Here is a 16781-nt window from a genome sequence, read left to right as displayed (position 1 = left end):
CTAAAGTAAAGTGCTTTCTAGACATCCCTTCTCTATACTCACATCCAGATTAAATGCATTGGAATCATTACAGCAGTTTCAGCTGTTTACAAATAAATTTAACGATGAAAATTTAAAAGTCCTCTTGTCTTTAATCGATAAATGCCCATGTTAAAAACTTTTTCTCATAATTATTACACCTCCTTAAATCAGACAAGAGAATAGTATCCAACTATCTGGACCCAGCCCGGTAGTTATTGTGTACCAAAATACAGTGAGACGTTGGCCTACTTTAAAATGTTGCAATAACGTGGTAACATCATAAGAAAAAAACTCTATAAAGTATTTTTTTATTTAATCTTATACTACTTTTAAGTTATGCTTCGCTTGTGAAAGTCTTTCGTTTTTTACTTAGAATTGTGAAGACTCCGTGTACAGAGCCCATCTACTTTCTGAATACAACAAGAGAAAAGAGCAGTTTGACTCAATCTTTGACCAAAATTTTCACGAGTCGCTAGTACAAAGAGGTGAAAGAAGATTCTCACATAAAGCATTACAAGGTAAAATCTTTCGTCATTATTCTAACAGAACGAAACATATGACGAGGAAAATAAAGAAAACTATTGCCATTACTAGAGTTTAACTTATTTACTAAGCCATCCATGTGACCGACTCAAATACTATATTTCAGTCCGTTCTTTTCACTGAGATGAAACCATTAAGGAAGGAAATGTGTCAATGTTAAGGAAAAGGTATAAATAAATATACAAAAATTTGAAGTTCTTCAAGGGTTCTCTCTCAGCTTCTTTTTTTGTAACTTAGCTACTTATTAGGATAACTGCTTATTTTTACAGTCAAAAGTGCATAGCAATGAAAGGTAAAAAGGAGTGACATGTTAAAAGAAACGTAGGCTCTAAAAACAGAAAATTTTAAATTTATTTTGTTGAATTTAATCATCGGAGTTACTTGGATAATGAATGTTGCATAATTTCAGAAAATAGAGGTTAACTCCCGCAAAAAAAGGAATGATTTTTTTGTTAAAACAATACCCTCAAATTCATTAGTTGCAAGGACCTTATTTCAGAAGCTTCAAGCTTCAAAAAAAAAAAAAAAAAAATTCTTGAGAAGAACGGTTATGGAAGTTACTGGTTTCAAGATTCTCTCATAAACAGCAAAATTGCATTACAAAACTTTGAAACCGCGGTATCCAAAAACATGAAAATTTATTTTTCCAAAAAGAAAGGTCACGGTTGTTAAAGGTGTCATTTTTGGTACGAAACAACGATTTTAGGGGTGACTACGATGAAAAATCTATTGAATGAAAAGTAGAGTACATCAAATATGCTTCGATCTATCGAAAAGCTATTTACATAGCCTCCCAGTTTAGGCAGCCCTTATGCCTTGTGGTGGTACATTTGTTCCTTAGAATGTTTACAGTCTATAAAAAAATACGGCTAAGGTGCATCGCTTAAATGTTATTTTAAATGGCTATACATTACTGCATAGGTGAGTGCCCTCCATTCTGGGAAATGAGGGGGGTAAGTGCATACTTGTCAAAGGAGGTGCTAGAAGCAAAAAAGTGTTCCATTAGAAAACAAATTGTCAACGATTTGTGAGAGGTCATTGAGGTGAAAATGGAGGGTAAATTTACATCAATCTATCTTACAGTCTCTTAGCTTAAACAACAAAGAAAATATGTTGGCTTGAAAAACAAAAAAAGTAGCGTGAATTACGATAATTGACATCGATGTCATCTATAGTTCCGTTTTTTTTCTCCTCAACTAGCTGGGCAGAGAAAAATCATAGAGAGCTGTTTAATGGCTCATTCTAGAGGAAATTGCTATATCTAGTGCCTTTTGTAATAATAAAATGGTTTTTAAAGTAGTATCATTTTTTACAAAAAAAAACTGCATGTATATGTCTCACAATTGGTATCGGCCTATTTTTGGTTTCAGTGAGTACCTTACTACTGAAATTGTCAACCCCTTTAAACTTTCAAACTGGTATATCTCATGAAGGAATTTTTTTTTACCAAAAATTGATGACATATACTTTGATCAGCTCATCAAGAGCTATCGACTGCCGTCGAAAAAAAAATATATCTGTCTTAGTTCAAAAGTTGATTTTTGTTTTGCCGTAAGCCAAGTGTCTAGCGTCATCACTTAGAAAGGAGCAAAGAATAAACTCTAATTTCTTTAGCAATTAGAGAAGTTTTAAAGTTTAAGAGGCACATGTGATATCATTTCTGTATCGGCCTATTTTTGGTTTCAGTGTGTACCTTACTACTGAAGTTGTCAACCCCTTTAACTTTCAAACTGATATATGCCATGAAGGAATTTTTCTATAAAAAAATGGATGACACATACTTTGATTAGCTCATCAAGAGGTATCGACTGCCGTCGAAAAAAAAAATCTATCTGTCTTAGTTCAAAAGTTTACTTTTTTGCCGTAGGCCAAGTTTCTAACGTCATCACTTAGAAAGGAGCAAAGGATAAACTTTAGTTTCTTTAGCAATGACAGAACTTTTAAAGTTTAAGAGGCACACCTTATACCATTTCTCCTAGGCATTTTTGGTCCTAGGTAGAAGTTCTACGAAGCTTTCCAAACTGCAAAGTCATATTCATCAATCCGGCCTAAGGTCCACAGTTTCCGTAAAAACCGCAGAGGTTAGACCCCTACCATTTTCTAGGTATAAGCTGAAATCTTGGTGCTACGAAAAAAGGCGGTTAAATTTTTGGCACGTAAATTTAATGCTACTGAAATGACCAGAATATAGAAATCAGAGTATGATCATCAACAGCAGCTCAGAAGTCTCCTATTTTATCAATCAGTTTTACTATTGAACTCCATCCCTCTTGATGTCTCTTTAATTATTTCTTCAATGGCAGTTTCTCGTCGGGTCTTTCCAGCTTAGTACTTTTTTTGTTCTATCCTAATGTATATATGTTTCTTCTCTTCATATATAAAGATTTTTAGTTACATGTTAAATCTCCTTCTAAATCTCCTATCTGTTAAACGTACGATCTGATACATGTCCTTGTCTTGTTCCACTGTTTTTTTTATTGTATGTGTTTTATAAAAGTATTTTATTTGTTTTATTTTATTTCACCGCCCCCCTTAACGCAAAAAAGTCCACCTGAAAACGTCTTTACACTTCCAAATAACCATTAGTATATGTAAGCAATGGTCAATGGTTGTAACTTGCAGCCCCTCCCCCGAGACTGTGGGGGATTAAGTCGTCTTGAAAAACATAATTGCTAGGTTTTTCGACTAGACTGAACAAAATGGCTATCTCAAAATTTTAATCCGGCGACTTTGGGAAAAAATGAGCGTCGGAGGGGGTCTAGGTGCCATCCAATTTTTTGGTCACCTAAAAAAGGCACTAGAACCTTTATTTCCCATTAGAAATAGCCCTCTCACTACACTCTAGGACCACTGGGTCAATACGAACACTCCTGGGAAAAAAAAACAAGAAAACAAAAAAAAACAAATTGCGTAAAAAATACAAAATTCACGTTTTTGTAAATGTGAGCTTGAAACTTCTACAGTAGGGCTCTCTGATAAACTGAATCTGATGGTGTGATTTTTGTTAAGATTCTATAACTTGTAGGGGATGTTTCCTCCTATTTTCTAAACTAAGGCAAATTTTCTCAGACTCGCAACTTTTAATGGGTAAGACTAAACTTGACGAAACCTATATATTTAAAATTAGCATAAAAATGCGATTCTTTTGATGTAACTATTAGTAACAAAATTTTATTTTTTAGAGTTTACTATTGAACCGGGTCGCTCCTTACTACAGTTCGTTACCACGAATTGTTTGATAGCTGATAACTACTAAAGAATAAACTTTAGGATGTACTAACTAAAAGAGAAGACAATACAAGCATCTAATGAAAATTTGCTTTTCTATTTACATTATAAGGTTTTTATAGTAAAGGATAAAATCTAGCTAATAGTAAGTTCAAAATTAAAATAAAATGTAATTTTTGACAAAATAAAACTGAATCGTCATATTGATGATGATGTACCACACTTATTTTTTTTTTTTTGCAAGATTTTAACAAGCGATTACAACAATATGTCAGTAGGAAGGCAAAAAAAAAATTGCAATTAAGACAAATAGTGACTCTTTATTTTGACAAGGGATTATTTTATTTCAAAAACTTTAGAAAAGAAAACCAATATTTTGAAGTGTAGTACATATCGTTGTTAGAAATCGAACTAGCTTCAATAATCAAATATTTTTGAACAGACAGAAGTTAGAAAAGACATTAAATTGCGTAAAGGGCAAAATACTGGTAATTGTAAAAATATTTGTGTATATTTTAACAATAGATTGCAACAATTCTAAAACCTGAAAAAAGAAAACCAAAAGTTCTAAGCTTAGTAGAAATCGCTGTTAAAAATTGGACTTGCTTTGATAAATAAATATCTTTGAAAAGATACAATATGAAAAGATATGAAATTACGTAAAGAGCCAAAAACTGGTAATTGCCAAAATATTTCTATATATTTTTGTATGTATTTTAACAACGAATTTCAAAAATTCAAAAACCTTAAAAAGAAAACCAAAGGTTTGAAGCTTAGTAGATATCGCTGTTAGAAATCGGACCTGCTTTAATAATCAAATATCTTTGAAAAGACAACAGTATAAAAATACAGCAAATTGTCTCAAGTTGTCTGTGGTTAGAAGACAATCAACAATGAAAATCCATGTATAGAAGCTTGCCGTGTGCCGAGTGCCGGGGCACTCGTTTATCATTTAGAGTTCAGTGTATAGCTTTTAGATGAAGTTTTAAAATCCCATTTTATTTTATTTTTTTTTCACCTTAGCTATTTTGTTTTCTTTTTAGAAAAATATAATTAATAAATATTGAATCAAAAAAAATTATTTGAGGGTTTTACATCTTAGAGGAGTTGGTTTTGGACAAATATCGTAAAACGTGGCCAATACTTCATAATCCATTGAAAACAACCATATATGGACCTCAGTTCCCTATTTCATGTTTGTGTCATTTAAAGTAACTTTAAAAATAAAATATTGTTTAGTAATGGCATGTTCATTTCAAACATTAAATTTTTCCTGATAAAACAGTATGTTAATGTTGAAAATAATTAGTTGTAAATTTATTTATCATTTCATAAGTTACATTTTTTACGACGGATCACCAAAGATATTTTTATTTCTTCTAGGTGCTATCATGATAACATTTTACAGGGATGAGCCACGTTTTCATCAACCTTATTTGTTACTTTCTACTTTAATGGACATCGACTCCCTTATCACAAAGTGGAGATGTGAGTTTTTTTTATCATCCTTATTCTTTTCATATATTAGATAAAAAAAACTATTTTTTTAACAGAAAGTAAGGAGCGACATTAAAACTTAAAACGAACAGAAATTACTCCGTATATGAAATGGGTTGTCCCCTCCGCAATCCCTCACTCTTTACGCTAAACCTTTTAATTGTTTTAAAAAGCAGAATTGTGGCAAAGAGTCAAACTTTAGCGTAAAGAGCGAGGGATTGCGGAGGGGACAACCCATTTCATATACGAAGTAATTTCTGTTCGTTTTAAGTTTTAATTCTGTTAAAAAAAAATATTTTTTTATGTAATTTCTGAACGTTTTTGAATTAATGCATGTTTGATTTTGGCTCTCCACACATAAATTATTAAAATGAAATTTGCATATTAATTCCTTTTTTGGCTAAATGGCTTTCTCTTAGTTTTGATCAGACGATTTTGAAAAATAAGGGATGGGGAAGGAGGCCTAGTTGCCATGCAATTTTTCGGTTACATAAAAAGGCAACTATAAATTTTAATTTTAACAAACTTTTATATTCTTTAATTTTTATTATGTATATAAGGGGGTTTGTACCCTCGTTAATACCTCGTTCTTTGCACTAAATCGTAAGTTTTGTCCCAATTCTTTAAGAATGACCCCTGAATCAGAAAGGCCGTAGAATAAATAGTTGAAATTACTAAAAATACTATAGTATAAAGAGCGAGGTATTTATCTCCTCCTAAATACCTCGCTCTTTATAATAAAGTATTTTTAGAACCCCTCATATGCGTAATAATCTCTGTTCGTTTTAAGTTTCAATGCTACTCTTTACTTTCAATTGAAAAAACTTTTCCATGTTTATTTTTCATTGTTTTTTTTATGGTAATTTTAGAAAATCCTGCGCCCTCTTCATTGAATTTCTGTTCCCCCATGATAATGTTTCTCCAAGTAAAGATCCTCCCACATAGCCCCCTCCCCTCAACCCCACCCCCAAAACAAAAAAAAATCCCTGAAAACGACTGTACACTTCCCAATAACCATTATTATATATAAACACTGGTCGAAGTTTGTAACTTGCAGCCCCTCTCCCAGGGACTGTGGGGGAGTAAGTCATTCCCAAAGACATAGTTATTATGGATTTTGACTATGCGGAACAAAATGGCTATCTCAAAATTTTGATCTGTTGACTTTGGAGAAAAAATGAGCGTGGAAGGGGGCCTAGGTGCCCTCCAATTTTTTTGGTCATTAAAAAAGGGCACTAGAACTTTTCATTTCCGTTAGAATGAGCCCTCTTGTGACATTCTAGGACCACTTGGTCGATACGATGACCCCTGGGGAAAAGAAAAAAAAAAAAAACAAATAAACACGCACCCGTGATTTGTCTTCTGGCAAAAAATACGAAATTCCACATTTTTGTAGATAGGAGCTTGAAAATTTTGCTAGGGGATTCTCTGATACGCCGAATGCGATGGTGTGATTTTCGTTAAGATTCTGTGACTTTTAGGGGGTCTTTCCCCTATTTTCTAAAATAAGCCAAATTTTTTCAGGCTCGTAACCTTTGATGACAAAGACTAAATTTGATGAAACTTCTATATTTAAAATCAGCATGAAAATCTGATTCTTTTGATGTATATTTTAGCATCGAAATTCCGTTTTTCAGAGTTTCGTTTACTATTGAGCTGGGTCGCTCCTTACTACAGTTCGTTACCACGAACTGTTTGACAATAAAGAATATAAACTGGCAAAAGGGCAGGCTTTGGTGGCTCTTTCACTAGAAAGCCAGAAAGCCAGTTTTTGGCTTTTTTTTTCTCGCCTCAATTCTATTGCAACAGATGGCATCCTGGACTTTTTGTCTCTAAAAATGATCAATCCACCTTTTGTTACTCTTCTAAAGTCGGTAGCTGAGGCTTTCAGCTTTTGCGAGATTTTGTCGCGTCCCTCCACTCATTTAACATGCTATAGTCGATAGTTCGGGCGTTCAGCCTTTCAATATGCTTTCAAATTGATTTTATCAATTTTTCTTTCATTGAATATCTTTTTTTGAACTTCATTAGTTTATAACAAATCTATTTGTTCAAGCATTATTTTTTACAAGTTCCGTATTCCTAGCTTTAATAAATCAATAGCCGTTTATTCAGTGCAAAGACATGAGGATGGACACACATGTAAACAGGAACGTGAAAATACGCAGAACAATCTAAGAAGCTTAACTTTCAAAAAGTTTCGCCGAAGAAATCCATACTATTTGAAAAGAAGTTAACTCGTGATTTCCATACCCTTAATGGTAATGAACAATAATAGCAAGTCAACCCTTGTCAATAGAAATTGAAACTTAAAAAACTGGAAGTTGATATAAGTGAATAGTTAATGTATAGTTAATTTCCTCTAAAGGATCTAGTTTTTAAACAGATTAATTTAAAAATTTATTCTTCTAAGCATAGAACTACCACACATCACCATCAATAAATAAATGACAACCAAAACAAACAGAAATTGTAAGAAATAACCGAGTCCAACTCAAAACGAACAAAAATTAACATGAGTAGGGTTGACAACTTTCATGCCTTTCCAAGACCAGAATATAATTTAAACTTATCTGAAAACAAAATAAATAAAAAACCTTTTCACTCTTTTGACTTTAATAAATACAAAATTATAAAGACTCTGCGGTATAAATATCAGTATAAATATATTTAACTGACAATCAACGGTCATTTTTTTTTCATAAAAATACAAATTATTTTCTGGTTCTGAGTTAAAATTATGTTCTGAGAAGACATGGAGGGAGGGGTTTCAACCCTTCCCATGTTAATTTTTTCTTGGTTTGACTTTAACTCGGCTTACGCTTGGAAAATGATTTGACTTTATTTCTGCTCATTTTTGGTTTAATGGGAGCCCTTTACTTTTCTTTCAATTTTTTTTTTTTGCGGAAAAATTATTTAAACTAATTTCTGTTCGTTCTATATTGACTTTGTCTTTTTCATGAAAAAAAAATTATATTAATTTTTTTCCTATAAGAATCCATGGTCTGGCTTGCCATTGGTATGTTGGAAAAAATTTTTAATAGTTCTTAATCTAAACACAAATAGTATTGTTTAATTTAGTTTTATACCTCCTCAAGTTGAACTGAAAAATAAAACTTATACCATTCCCAGAAAATGCTACCTTTGACAACCTGCACAGACTTAGACTCTTTTTGATTTCTTTAAGTTGCATGAGCAGAAGTAGTTATAGTGGTAGCCGTGAAAGGTTCAACTTAATGCCCCCAGTCGTTCTCGAGGTATTGCTGGGATGTCTTATTGGTGATCATACACACAGTCTGTTTGATTTAGTTTCAAATCAACATTTAGTTTTTAAGCATAATGGGCAAATTGCATAACTCTGGAGGTTGATATACCCAATATCCATAGAAACATAGCTACTGGACCGTTCTACTATGCTGAACAAAGTGGTTGTCTCAAAATTTAAATTGGTTGTGTTTGGAAATTGAAATGGGCTTGAGAAAAGAACTGCTTACCCCCCCCCCCAAAAAAAAAAATACTTTTGACTTTTAAAAAGGGCACTACAATTGTAGCAACAGTTTTAGTAGCAGTAATAGTATCATTAGTAGTATGCGCGTAGCAACATAGCACCTTTCCGGTATTTTCAATATCCCCTACAACACACGATGAGAGTTTCAACTCAGTACCATCAACCGTTATTAAAGTATTGCTAATACATCCTCTTGGCAACCTGTTTTGGGCAGAGTATGTTATGATTTAGTTCAGGCAAATTTTAGGCAAATTATTTTTATGTATCAAAGTTAAGCACATAGGATATTGACATATTTCAATGTATAAACGACAGTTATGAAAAATTATAACCAACATACGTTATACGTATGTTGTGACGTTATACGTCACAGTTACGATCGATGTAAAATACTTGATTTAATTAAATCAGTTCAAGAGCGTTAAAACAGAGTTTTCTTCAACTTTGTATGGCTAAGGTGTTCCGAAGCCGTTGTAGTCCAAAACAGATGCTACATCGTATTCGAGGGAAAGGATTGCAAGTGCTGACAACCAGTCTTGACTCTTAGTACTTTTTAAGTAGGTTTTGGTTCATTTTAGTTCAGAAAAATTTCTCTGAGCAGCCACAACAAGTAGGGAAATCCTACGATTTTTTCTCAATGCAATACTGATGTTGGGATAAGTTTCCCTGAGATTGTTTTCCACAAGGTACTTCAGAGCCGTTCCAAAACGATTTTTGGCTTCTTTGAATACTTGCAAAAACTTCCAATTCTTCATGCAGTGCAATACCTTCTGTATCATGTATGTCTCCTACGGAAAGAATAGATTGAAGATTTATACTGTGTCCCAAAATTTCTTCACCAGACATTGATGATTGATTCATTATTTTGAACAAATATCCAAAAGTGATTTTAGGGCCAGGCTTTGAATCTTGATTCATAGCTCATTCTGATAGTATCAACTAGTATTTACTTTAAAATAATTTCTTAAAGTGAAAGACCAAGAAAGACACATCGTATAATCGAAGCGGTTTTCTTCCTCGTAATTGATCTGGTAGTTTGAAAGGCTGTTTCGTTAAGCCCAGTCTCTTCTGTCATCTCCTTCGCTGTCACCAGAACAGATTAAAAACCATTCTCAAGGCACTTATCTAGCCACTTCAGGAATATTTTTATGTTGCTTACTGGTACATCAAAATACATGCCTGGACTTTACCGAATTTCGTTGATACTTTAAATATAAACTAAGATATCATATCAGAGCACTAGTTATACGGTAAATACAGTTGTTGTTATTTCTTTTTTCAATTATTTACCTTTACTATTATAAAGGCAGTCAGTGAAACTCCCTTATTGGCTTGATAAAGCATTACAAACTTTGCTTGGCTCATATTCCACTGCTTTCACAAACTTCATTGTGCCATCCCACCTTGTTGAAAGGGACTTCAGTGAAATGTCGACATGGGTCTTTAGTATGATCCTTCCTAATTTAGTCGCGAAAACAATGTAGAGGGCCTCCTCAAGAGCCCGATAAACAGTTTGGCTTGTGGGAGAAATGAAGCAGAATATCCCAAAATAATATTCCAGCTGTGGCTTCCACAATCTAGGAAAAAAGCTACAGGGCTCTTTTCCAAAATTCTCTTTTGGGCACAACTGTGTAAGCCACGTATGTTTGAATAATTGTCGTAGCTCTGTCATCTGCAGTTCTCGAGAGACAAGCCTAGCTGGTTTAGCTCTTTAAGCCAGTATTCAGTTAAACCTTCCCATGTGGCTTTTTCAACTGTTAGAAAACCAAGGAAATTCTCTTGTATAGTACCTGCATCACTTTTTGTCGTCCTTGAAAGCACGAATAGCTGCTCAATTCTGGAAACATCCTTGTACCTTTCAGGATAACTACGTAGTATTTGTTATTCAGTTCTTCTTTAATTATCCTAATTTTAACATGGTTTATCATGAGCTTAATAGACTGGTTATGTCTGGCTTTTCCTGAGTGAAAGATACTTTGCGAGGATGAAAAACCACTGATGTTAGTCTTCCAACTCCTGGGATTTGAGGTGGGAGCATTAGCCCTTGAGAATTGAGGTCCAATAGCTCGACCCCATAGGAAGGGCTTAAAGAATGCAATCTGCGATGGTTGAAATCCCGACAACCAGCTTGATTAAAGCTACAATTATCTGTGAGACCCGACAGTAATGACTGAAGGCCTCAGTGAATGAAGGGAGTCTTAAAATAAGTTTGTCAAGTTGTAACATAGAAATCAGTATCGTTTTTTTTTGTCTGGAGATCACTGATACAGTGTTTAATTAACATAATAAAAATTTTATCCTAAAAAATAAAAAATCGAAAAATTAATACAAAAAAATGTGATCAGGATCTTTGCCCGTCGATTCTGTCGGCTTATCTGAAAAATTTCTTAAAGGGATAAAAAAAAGTATAAGGAACGTTCTCGAGTACAATTTTAATTTTTTAATGATAACCCTTGTAGGTTAACTAACCAACTACAAAATATCAATACAAGATAGTTTATATCATTTCCAAACGGGGGGGGATAAGGAATAAATGGATCCAAAACCTTTATTGTTTGTTTATTACAGTATTACAGTATTATTACAGTAAAATGCAAGGTAAAGCGTAGAAAAATCCGAAGTGGGAGTTAATTTTGTTGTTGTTCTAAGCTAGTATAATTCACCAAAGCTGTATAGAGATGACACCTAAATATCGTTTTTCAAATTTAAATATATTTCTTTTGAAGATAATCATGTTATGCTCGTACAACGAATGATCGGCTCACAGCAGCTTGGAACTGGTGGTTCCTCTGGCTACCACTATTTGAGATCTACTCTAAGGCAAGTAGTACTACTATTTTTTTTACTACCCTTTTTATCTTGTTCATTTCACTTATATTACAATGCAATATTTTTGTACTATTTTCCAAGATCAAAGTGAGATAGTTCAACAATTATTTTATAGAGCAGTATATATGGAAATGAATTAGACTTAAAAAAAGAAACGATAAATGAAAGCATGAATGAAAGCCATGACATTTCAACGATGCACCTTCTAGTAAAGTGCCCTAATTCGATTGAAAAGCTTCTTAAAGAAGAAATTATTGCCCCATCGTAAAACTTCTTTGGATCGGAGGATCAATTCAAATATTGTTAGAAAATGGAGCAAAAAACAAAACCAAAGTTGCTTTAGTCTCGTCTTGTTTTTTGCAGTTCCATGGATTATGCCGTTAATCAAAAGTACCTTATGCAGACAATTTCAAATTAAATACCAGTGAAGTTTGGAATAGAAATTTGTATTCTAGACTGATATGAAACGGTAGATAATTCTGTTGAAATGTTTGACCATATTTGACCGTAGAAACTACAGATATGTAGAAATTATACTTATTCATTACATTCCTTGGTAATTATTACTTAGCTGGAAAAGACAAGTATATTTGCTTTAACCCGTTCTCTAAAATAAATTTTACGATGTCTAATATCTCACAGAGAAGTTCCTCCGCTCACCAAAAGGGAACAAAGCAATTGTGCTCTAGAACCGAGTTGAACTTGCCATAATCATAGTAAAAGTATACCTCCCTTCTTAACGGGTTTATAGATTCGTGCCGCAGACTGGCAATAATTTTAATAGCATCACAATGTTACTGATTAGGAGGATCGGTCTTCATTAACGGTACAGGATGCCTAGTAAAAACTTTCATACCTTTGATAGATTAGTAAGCTGGCAAACATGCTCTGCATTTAGAAGAAGCACTTCATAATTGGAGCCCTGCACACTTTCTTGAGGTAATCAGATTAACAAAGGAGGGTCGAATACAGAGCAAACGCACTGTTGAAGAGGGAAAGGAGGGAAATATGGTACATACACTCTTTACCAAAGGAGGTTGGAGATAGTGCTTTGAACTGCTGTACGTACTGTTGATCAAATAGAGTCAGGGATGGAGCAAACGCACTGCTAAAGGAGCCGACGCATTGTTGACCTAAAGGCCTTGAAAAAAAGAGATTATTTACTATTTTTTAAGGGGGTGTGAGACAGACTGTATGCACCCGTGATCAGAGGAAATCTGAGATTGAGTGAACTTGGGTTGGGAGGGAGGTCGTGTTTGCGAGACCAAACGACCAAGGGCCCTACTTAAAAGTCTCCAAATGCTCAAAATTTAAATCCTCGCATGTTTCTGGTATAAAAAAGGCTTGGCCTGCCAGTGGCTCTAAGTTGGGTCCTCCACTCATACAGATTGAGAATTTTGACAAAACTCTGGTCTCCATAAAATATAAAATAACAATAAATTTAGTTACGACTTTTGTGCTTAATTTAAGGCTGTTAATTCTTTGCCTGCTCTTATGGTTACATTCCTCCCTGGTACATTCCCCTGGTTACATTCCTGGGTACATTCCTCCCTGGGAATGTACCTAGGGAGGCACATTCCTGGATGTGTCAACCGTGTCAGTTGTAACATTGCTTCCGGATTTATTACCCGTATATGAGGTCGTATTGGGATGTTGTCGCAAATGATTCTTCCCTGGATAGACGGCATGTTGTCTCCAATCGGTTTTGGTCACTGAAAAGTAAATCCGAACCTAAGAATATATATCAACAAAACCTTTCTCAACTTTATTTGACCATCTGCTCCCTGGGAAAAGACTATAAATACATATAAAATTTGTGTCGCGTTACTTTGTAATCCAATGCGATTGCGCTGTCTATTTTCAATTTAGGTTACTTCTTCCTTTAAGCAATGCTTGAAATGCCATTTAACGAGCTCTTTGATTTTAGTGACCGTTATAAAGTCTTCATTGACTTGTTCAATTTGTCGACATTCATTTTGCCAAGAAACCATATTCCACCGCTCACTGAAGATATGAAATCCAGACTATCGAACAGGGATTTCAAAGGAAGTTCTGTTTCAGACACAGAAGTGAGTCAATTGGAGCGAAGCGTTGAAGTTTCACTTTAAAGTTTACCAAATATGTTTTTTTGCGTGGTTGTTTCTGTTTGTTGTTTTTTAAGTTTAGTGAATAAAGGGAAAAGAAAACTCGCTAGCAAAAATTTAGTTTTTATTTCCAGGTCACTGAAATGTCTTAAAACGGGTCATTTTGCGTGAGCCGCACATTTGAATAGGGACGAATGGGCCACCGTGTGGTAGCAAGGCCTCTTGAACTGGAAGGTAATGCAAACATCTTGTACATAAAAGTCAAAGCCGATTGGCTACCCCTTAATTTCCAATCGACAACGTTTAGATCTGTTTGGGCCATATTTATTATTTTGCGGTTGAAAGGGTTAAATCGGCACCTGCTGCGGCGCGATTTGTTTTTGTTTTTTTCTACTAAAAGGGTGTTAGAAATCTAAATATATTTTTGCATGAGCCGTCTTTCGATATTTTAAGATCACTAGACTGGTACAATTGTCTCAATGGAAAGAAAAGGTAACAAACAAAATAACACTTAACCACCTCCAGAAAGCACTAAATCTCGTATTCCAGTATATAGGGACTTTAAACCTCTACTCTTTGGGGTTCAACCGCTCTTTGGGATTGAAATCCCTACTCATTTTCGAAACTAAGGGATCCAACATTTTGGGATCTCCAAGAAAAGCAGTTTTTTTATTCAAATATTTATTATCAAAGTTTCGTGTTTAAGAGCTTTCATTTCTGTTGGCAGCGGTTATTCTTTGCCTACTTTTTGTTACCACGAAGGATGAAGGATTTGGCGTTAACTCTAGCATCTTTAGAAGTTCTTCTTATCAATGGGAAGCAATATTGTTGTCTTTTTACTAAGTAAGACATAACTGTAAAAAAAAAAGGTAAAGGATACGGCATTAGACTTTACAGTCCGTACCGGCGGTGCTGATCTCCGTTTCTTGGCCCTTCAGACAGGAAGTGCAATGGGGGGTTAGGGGCCAGCCATCCTGTGCTTTCGCACACCCTTCCTGTTTACCTTCCCCAGATTCCTCCAGGTACCCATTTAGAGCTGGGTCGACTCTGGCTAAGCTTACAGAGTCACACCACTGATCCCCGTCCCAAACTGAAGAATTGGGTACACTGGGATTCGAACCCGCGTCCTCTCAGACGAAGGATCCCGAATCCAGCGCACCAACCCACTCGGCCAGGACGGCTCAGACATAACTGTACCTTGTATCTTGAGATCTAGAACCAGAAAATTACAAAAAGCAACATCTGAATTCCAAGAAATCTCTGGAATCTGGAAATTGTCCGTAGAGTTCTCTCCGATGTCAAAGAAAATTTAAATAGTAAAAAAACTTGCAAGGAAAGTGGAACAGTTATATTTATAGCATTATAGCTATAGATTATAGTTATGACATTTCATATATATATTTTTTTTTGTTAGAAAACGAAGAAATATTTTTGAAAATAAAACATGTGTAGAAAGGAAATTTAAGACTGTGCATAGTATTCTGAAACAAATGGAAAGACGTTTGCAAGTTAACTTTTATTTTAATGCAAATTTGTGGGAGAGTTATTTCAAACAAGACTTTATATTTGTGGGAGAGTTATTCCAAACAAGGCTATAGGAGAGACGAGAAAAACGACATGAAGTAATTGACGTTCAGTCGCAGGATCCCTCCTATCCAATGAACCCAATTATTATGTATATAAGTAGGATAAGCCAAAGTGAAAGCTTATTTTTGTTTGATTTTTATACCTGTATTCACAATAAAATAATACTAACGGCCATTTTTTGTTCAGTAGAGAACTTTATATTTTTATTTCCAGATCAAACAGTGGTGTGTGCAAAGGTTAACAAAAAGCCATACTCAACTAATCTAAAATACAATAAACTTTTTTCACATTCCAAATGTAATATTCAGTGATAATCTGCCTATGGCAAGATCACTTTGTTAATGACATGAATGACACCATTGGCATTCATCAGGTCAGCTTTCAGTAAAGAGGCGTCATTAACCTGAAAAATTAATCAATGATAAATAAATATCAAATAAGGATTTTTGGCTCTATTCTTATAAGAAATGGAATTTTCTTTCAAAACTTGAGCGATGTAGCTTACTGAAATAGTAAAGGAATTGAATTGAATCTTTATCAAGTTTTATGGACTACTGCTGATAACTTATTCGTACACTAAGCTCTTTAATCCATACATCGCCAGCGATAACAGCTTTTACTCACAACTCTGTTCGAGGACGCCTTGTTTTACGTTTTGCTCTAGCTGGATTACTAAAAAACAGAGTTTATCAACCTTTTCTCCATCATCCGTAAAATATAACCTAGCCGTTGAATAAAAAAGATATGATGGTGTTTTCTTTAGGAAAAGGCTTTTGATAGTTTTTTATTTTTGGGCATGAAACACCAAGCCTTACGAAAACATGGTTCGAATTTCCTTTCTAGGACTAAAATACCCTAAATCATTCACGAGTATCCGACTTGTGCAAGCTGTATGGACAGAACACGCTTTGATTTAGTTCAAAGCACCCCTTAACATTCTCTGAGAGCTACACTCGAATGCATTTGGTCTTTCTGAACACCATTCTTGAAATGGATTAATTTTTTAATTTGATCAACTTGGTGGAAGTGATGAAAGAATTGAGAGCCAATTCTTGGCTAATTAGAATAAAACCAAGACATAAAGTATCTGTGAGAGGCAAAGCTGGCATAATTTTTTTCAGAATTGTTTAAAAATGATTAATTTCACTTCTTGATGATAGCTCATCCTCGGGCAGAACTAAGTTAGATAGACATATAGTAAGGGTAATTAAAATAGTTTATCATTTCTCTGAGCCATTTGAAGGCAATTGATACAAACCCAAAAAGGATTCCAAGATTTATGATTGAACATTTCCACAGGACTTACAGGCAAATGGGTGACTGAGATTGTTCATGTTATATGAGTTTCGCCTACTGGGCAAAGCCACATTGTGATGGGGGTGAAGCTCTTTCCTAATAACAAATAATATATATAAACAATTGATAAATTGCACAACTGACAGCCCTTAGTCAGAGAGATGTAGGGGATTGACATTCCCGACATC

General features: G+C 34.4%; 2 protein-coding genes across 2 annotated transcripts in view; one reads left to right on the top strand and one right to left on the bottom strand.

Annotated features, from left to right (window-relative positions):
• Positions 1-13812, top strand: part of LOC136040130 (tryptophan 2,3-dioxygenase-like) — a 71294-nt gene extending 57482 nt beyond the window's left edge. The window contains exons 6-9 of the mRNA XM_065724241.1: positions 395-539; positions 5176-5280; positions 11524-11617; positions 13554-13812. Of these exons, the coding sequence (XP_065580313.1) occupies positions 395-539; positions 5176-5280; positions 11524-11617; positions 13554-13734 (525 nt within the window). The 3' untranslated portion in view covers positions 13735-13812. The remainder of the gene's footprint in view (positions 1-394; positions 540-5175; positions 5281-11523; positions 11618-13553) is intronic.
• Positions 13813-15471: 1659 nt separating this feature from the next.
• The window catches only part of LOC136040118 (periostin-like), a 90727-nt gene continuing 89417 nt past the window's right edge, over positions 15472-16781 (bottom strand). The window contains exon 13 of the mRNA XM_065724219.1: positions 15472-15700. Coding sequence (XP_065580291.1) covers positions 15617-15700 — 84 coding nt within the window. The 3' untranslated portion in view covers positions 15472-15616. The remainder of the gene's footprint in view (positions 15701-16781) is intronic.

Source organism: Artemia franciscana, chromosome 2, assembly GCF_032884065.1.
Source record: "Artemia franciscana chromosome 2, ASM3288406v1, whole genome shotgun sequence".
In the NCBI taxonomy this organism is placed as follows: Eukaryota; Metazoa; Arthropoda; class Branchiopoda; order Anostraca; family Artemiidae; genus Artemia; species Artemia franciscana.
Note: the sequence above shows the minus strand (reverse complement) of the source record. Positions and strands in the feature narration are given on the sequence as shown.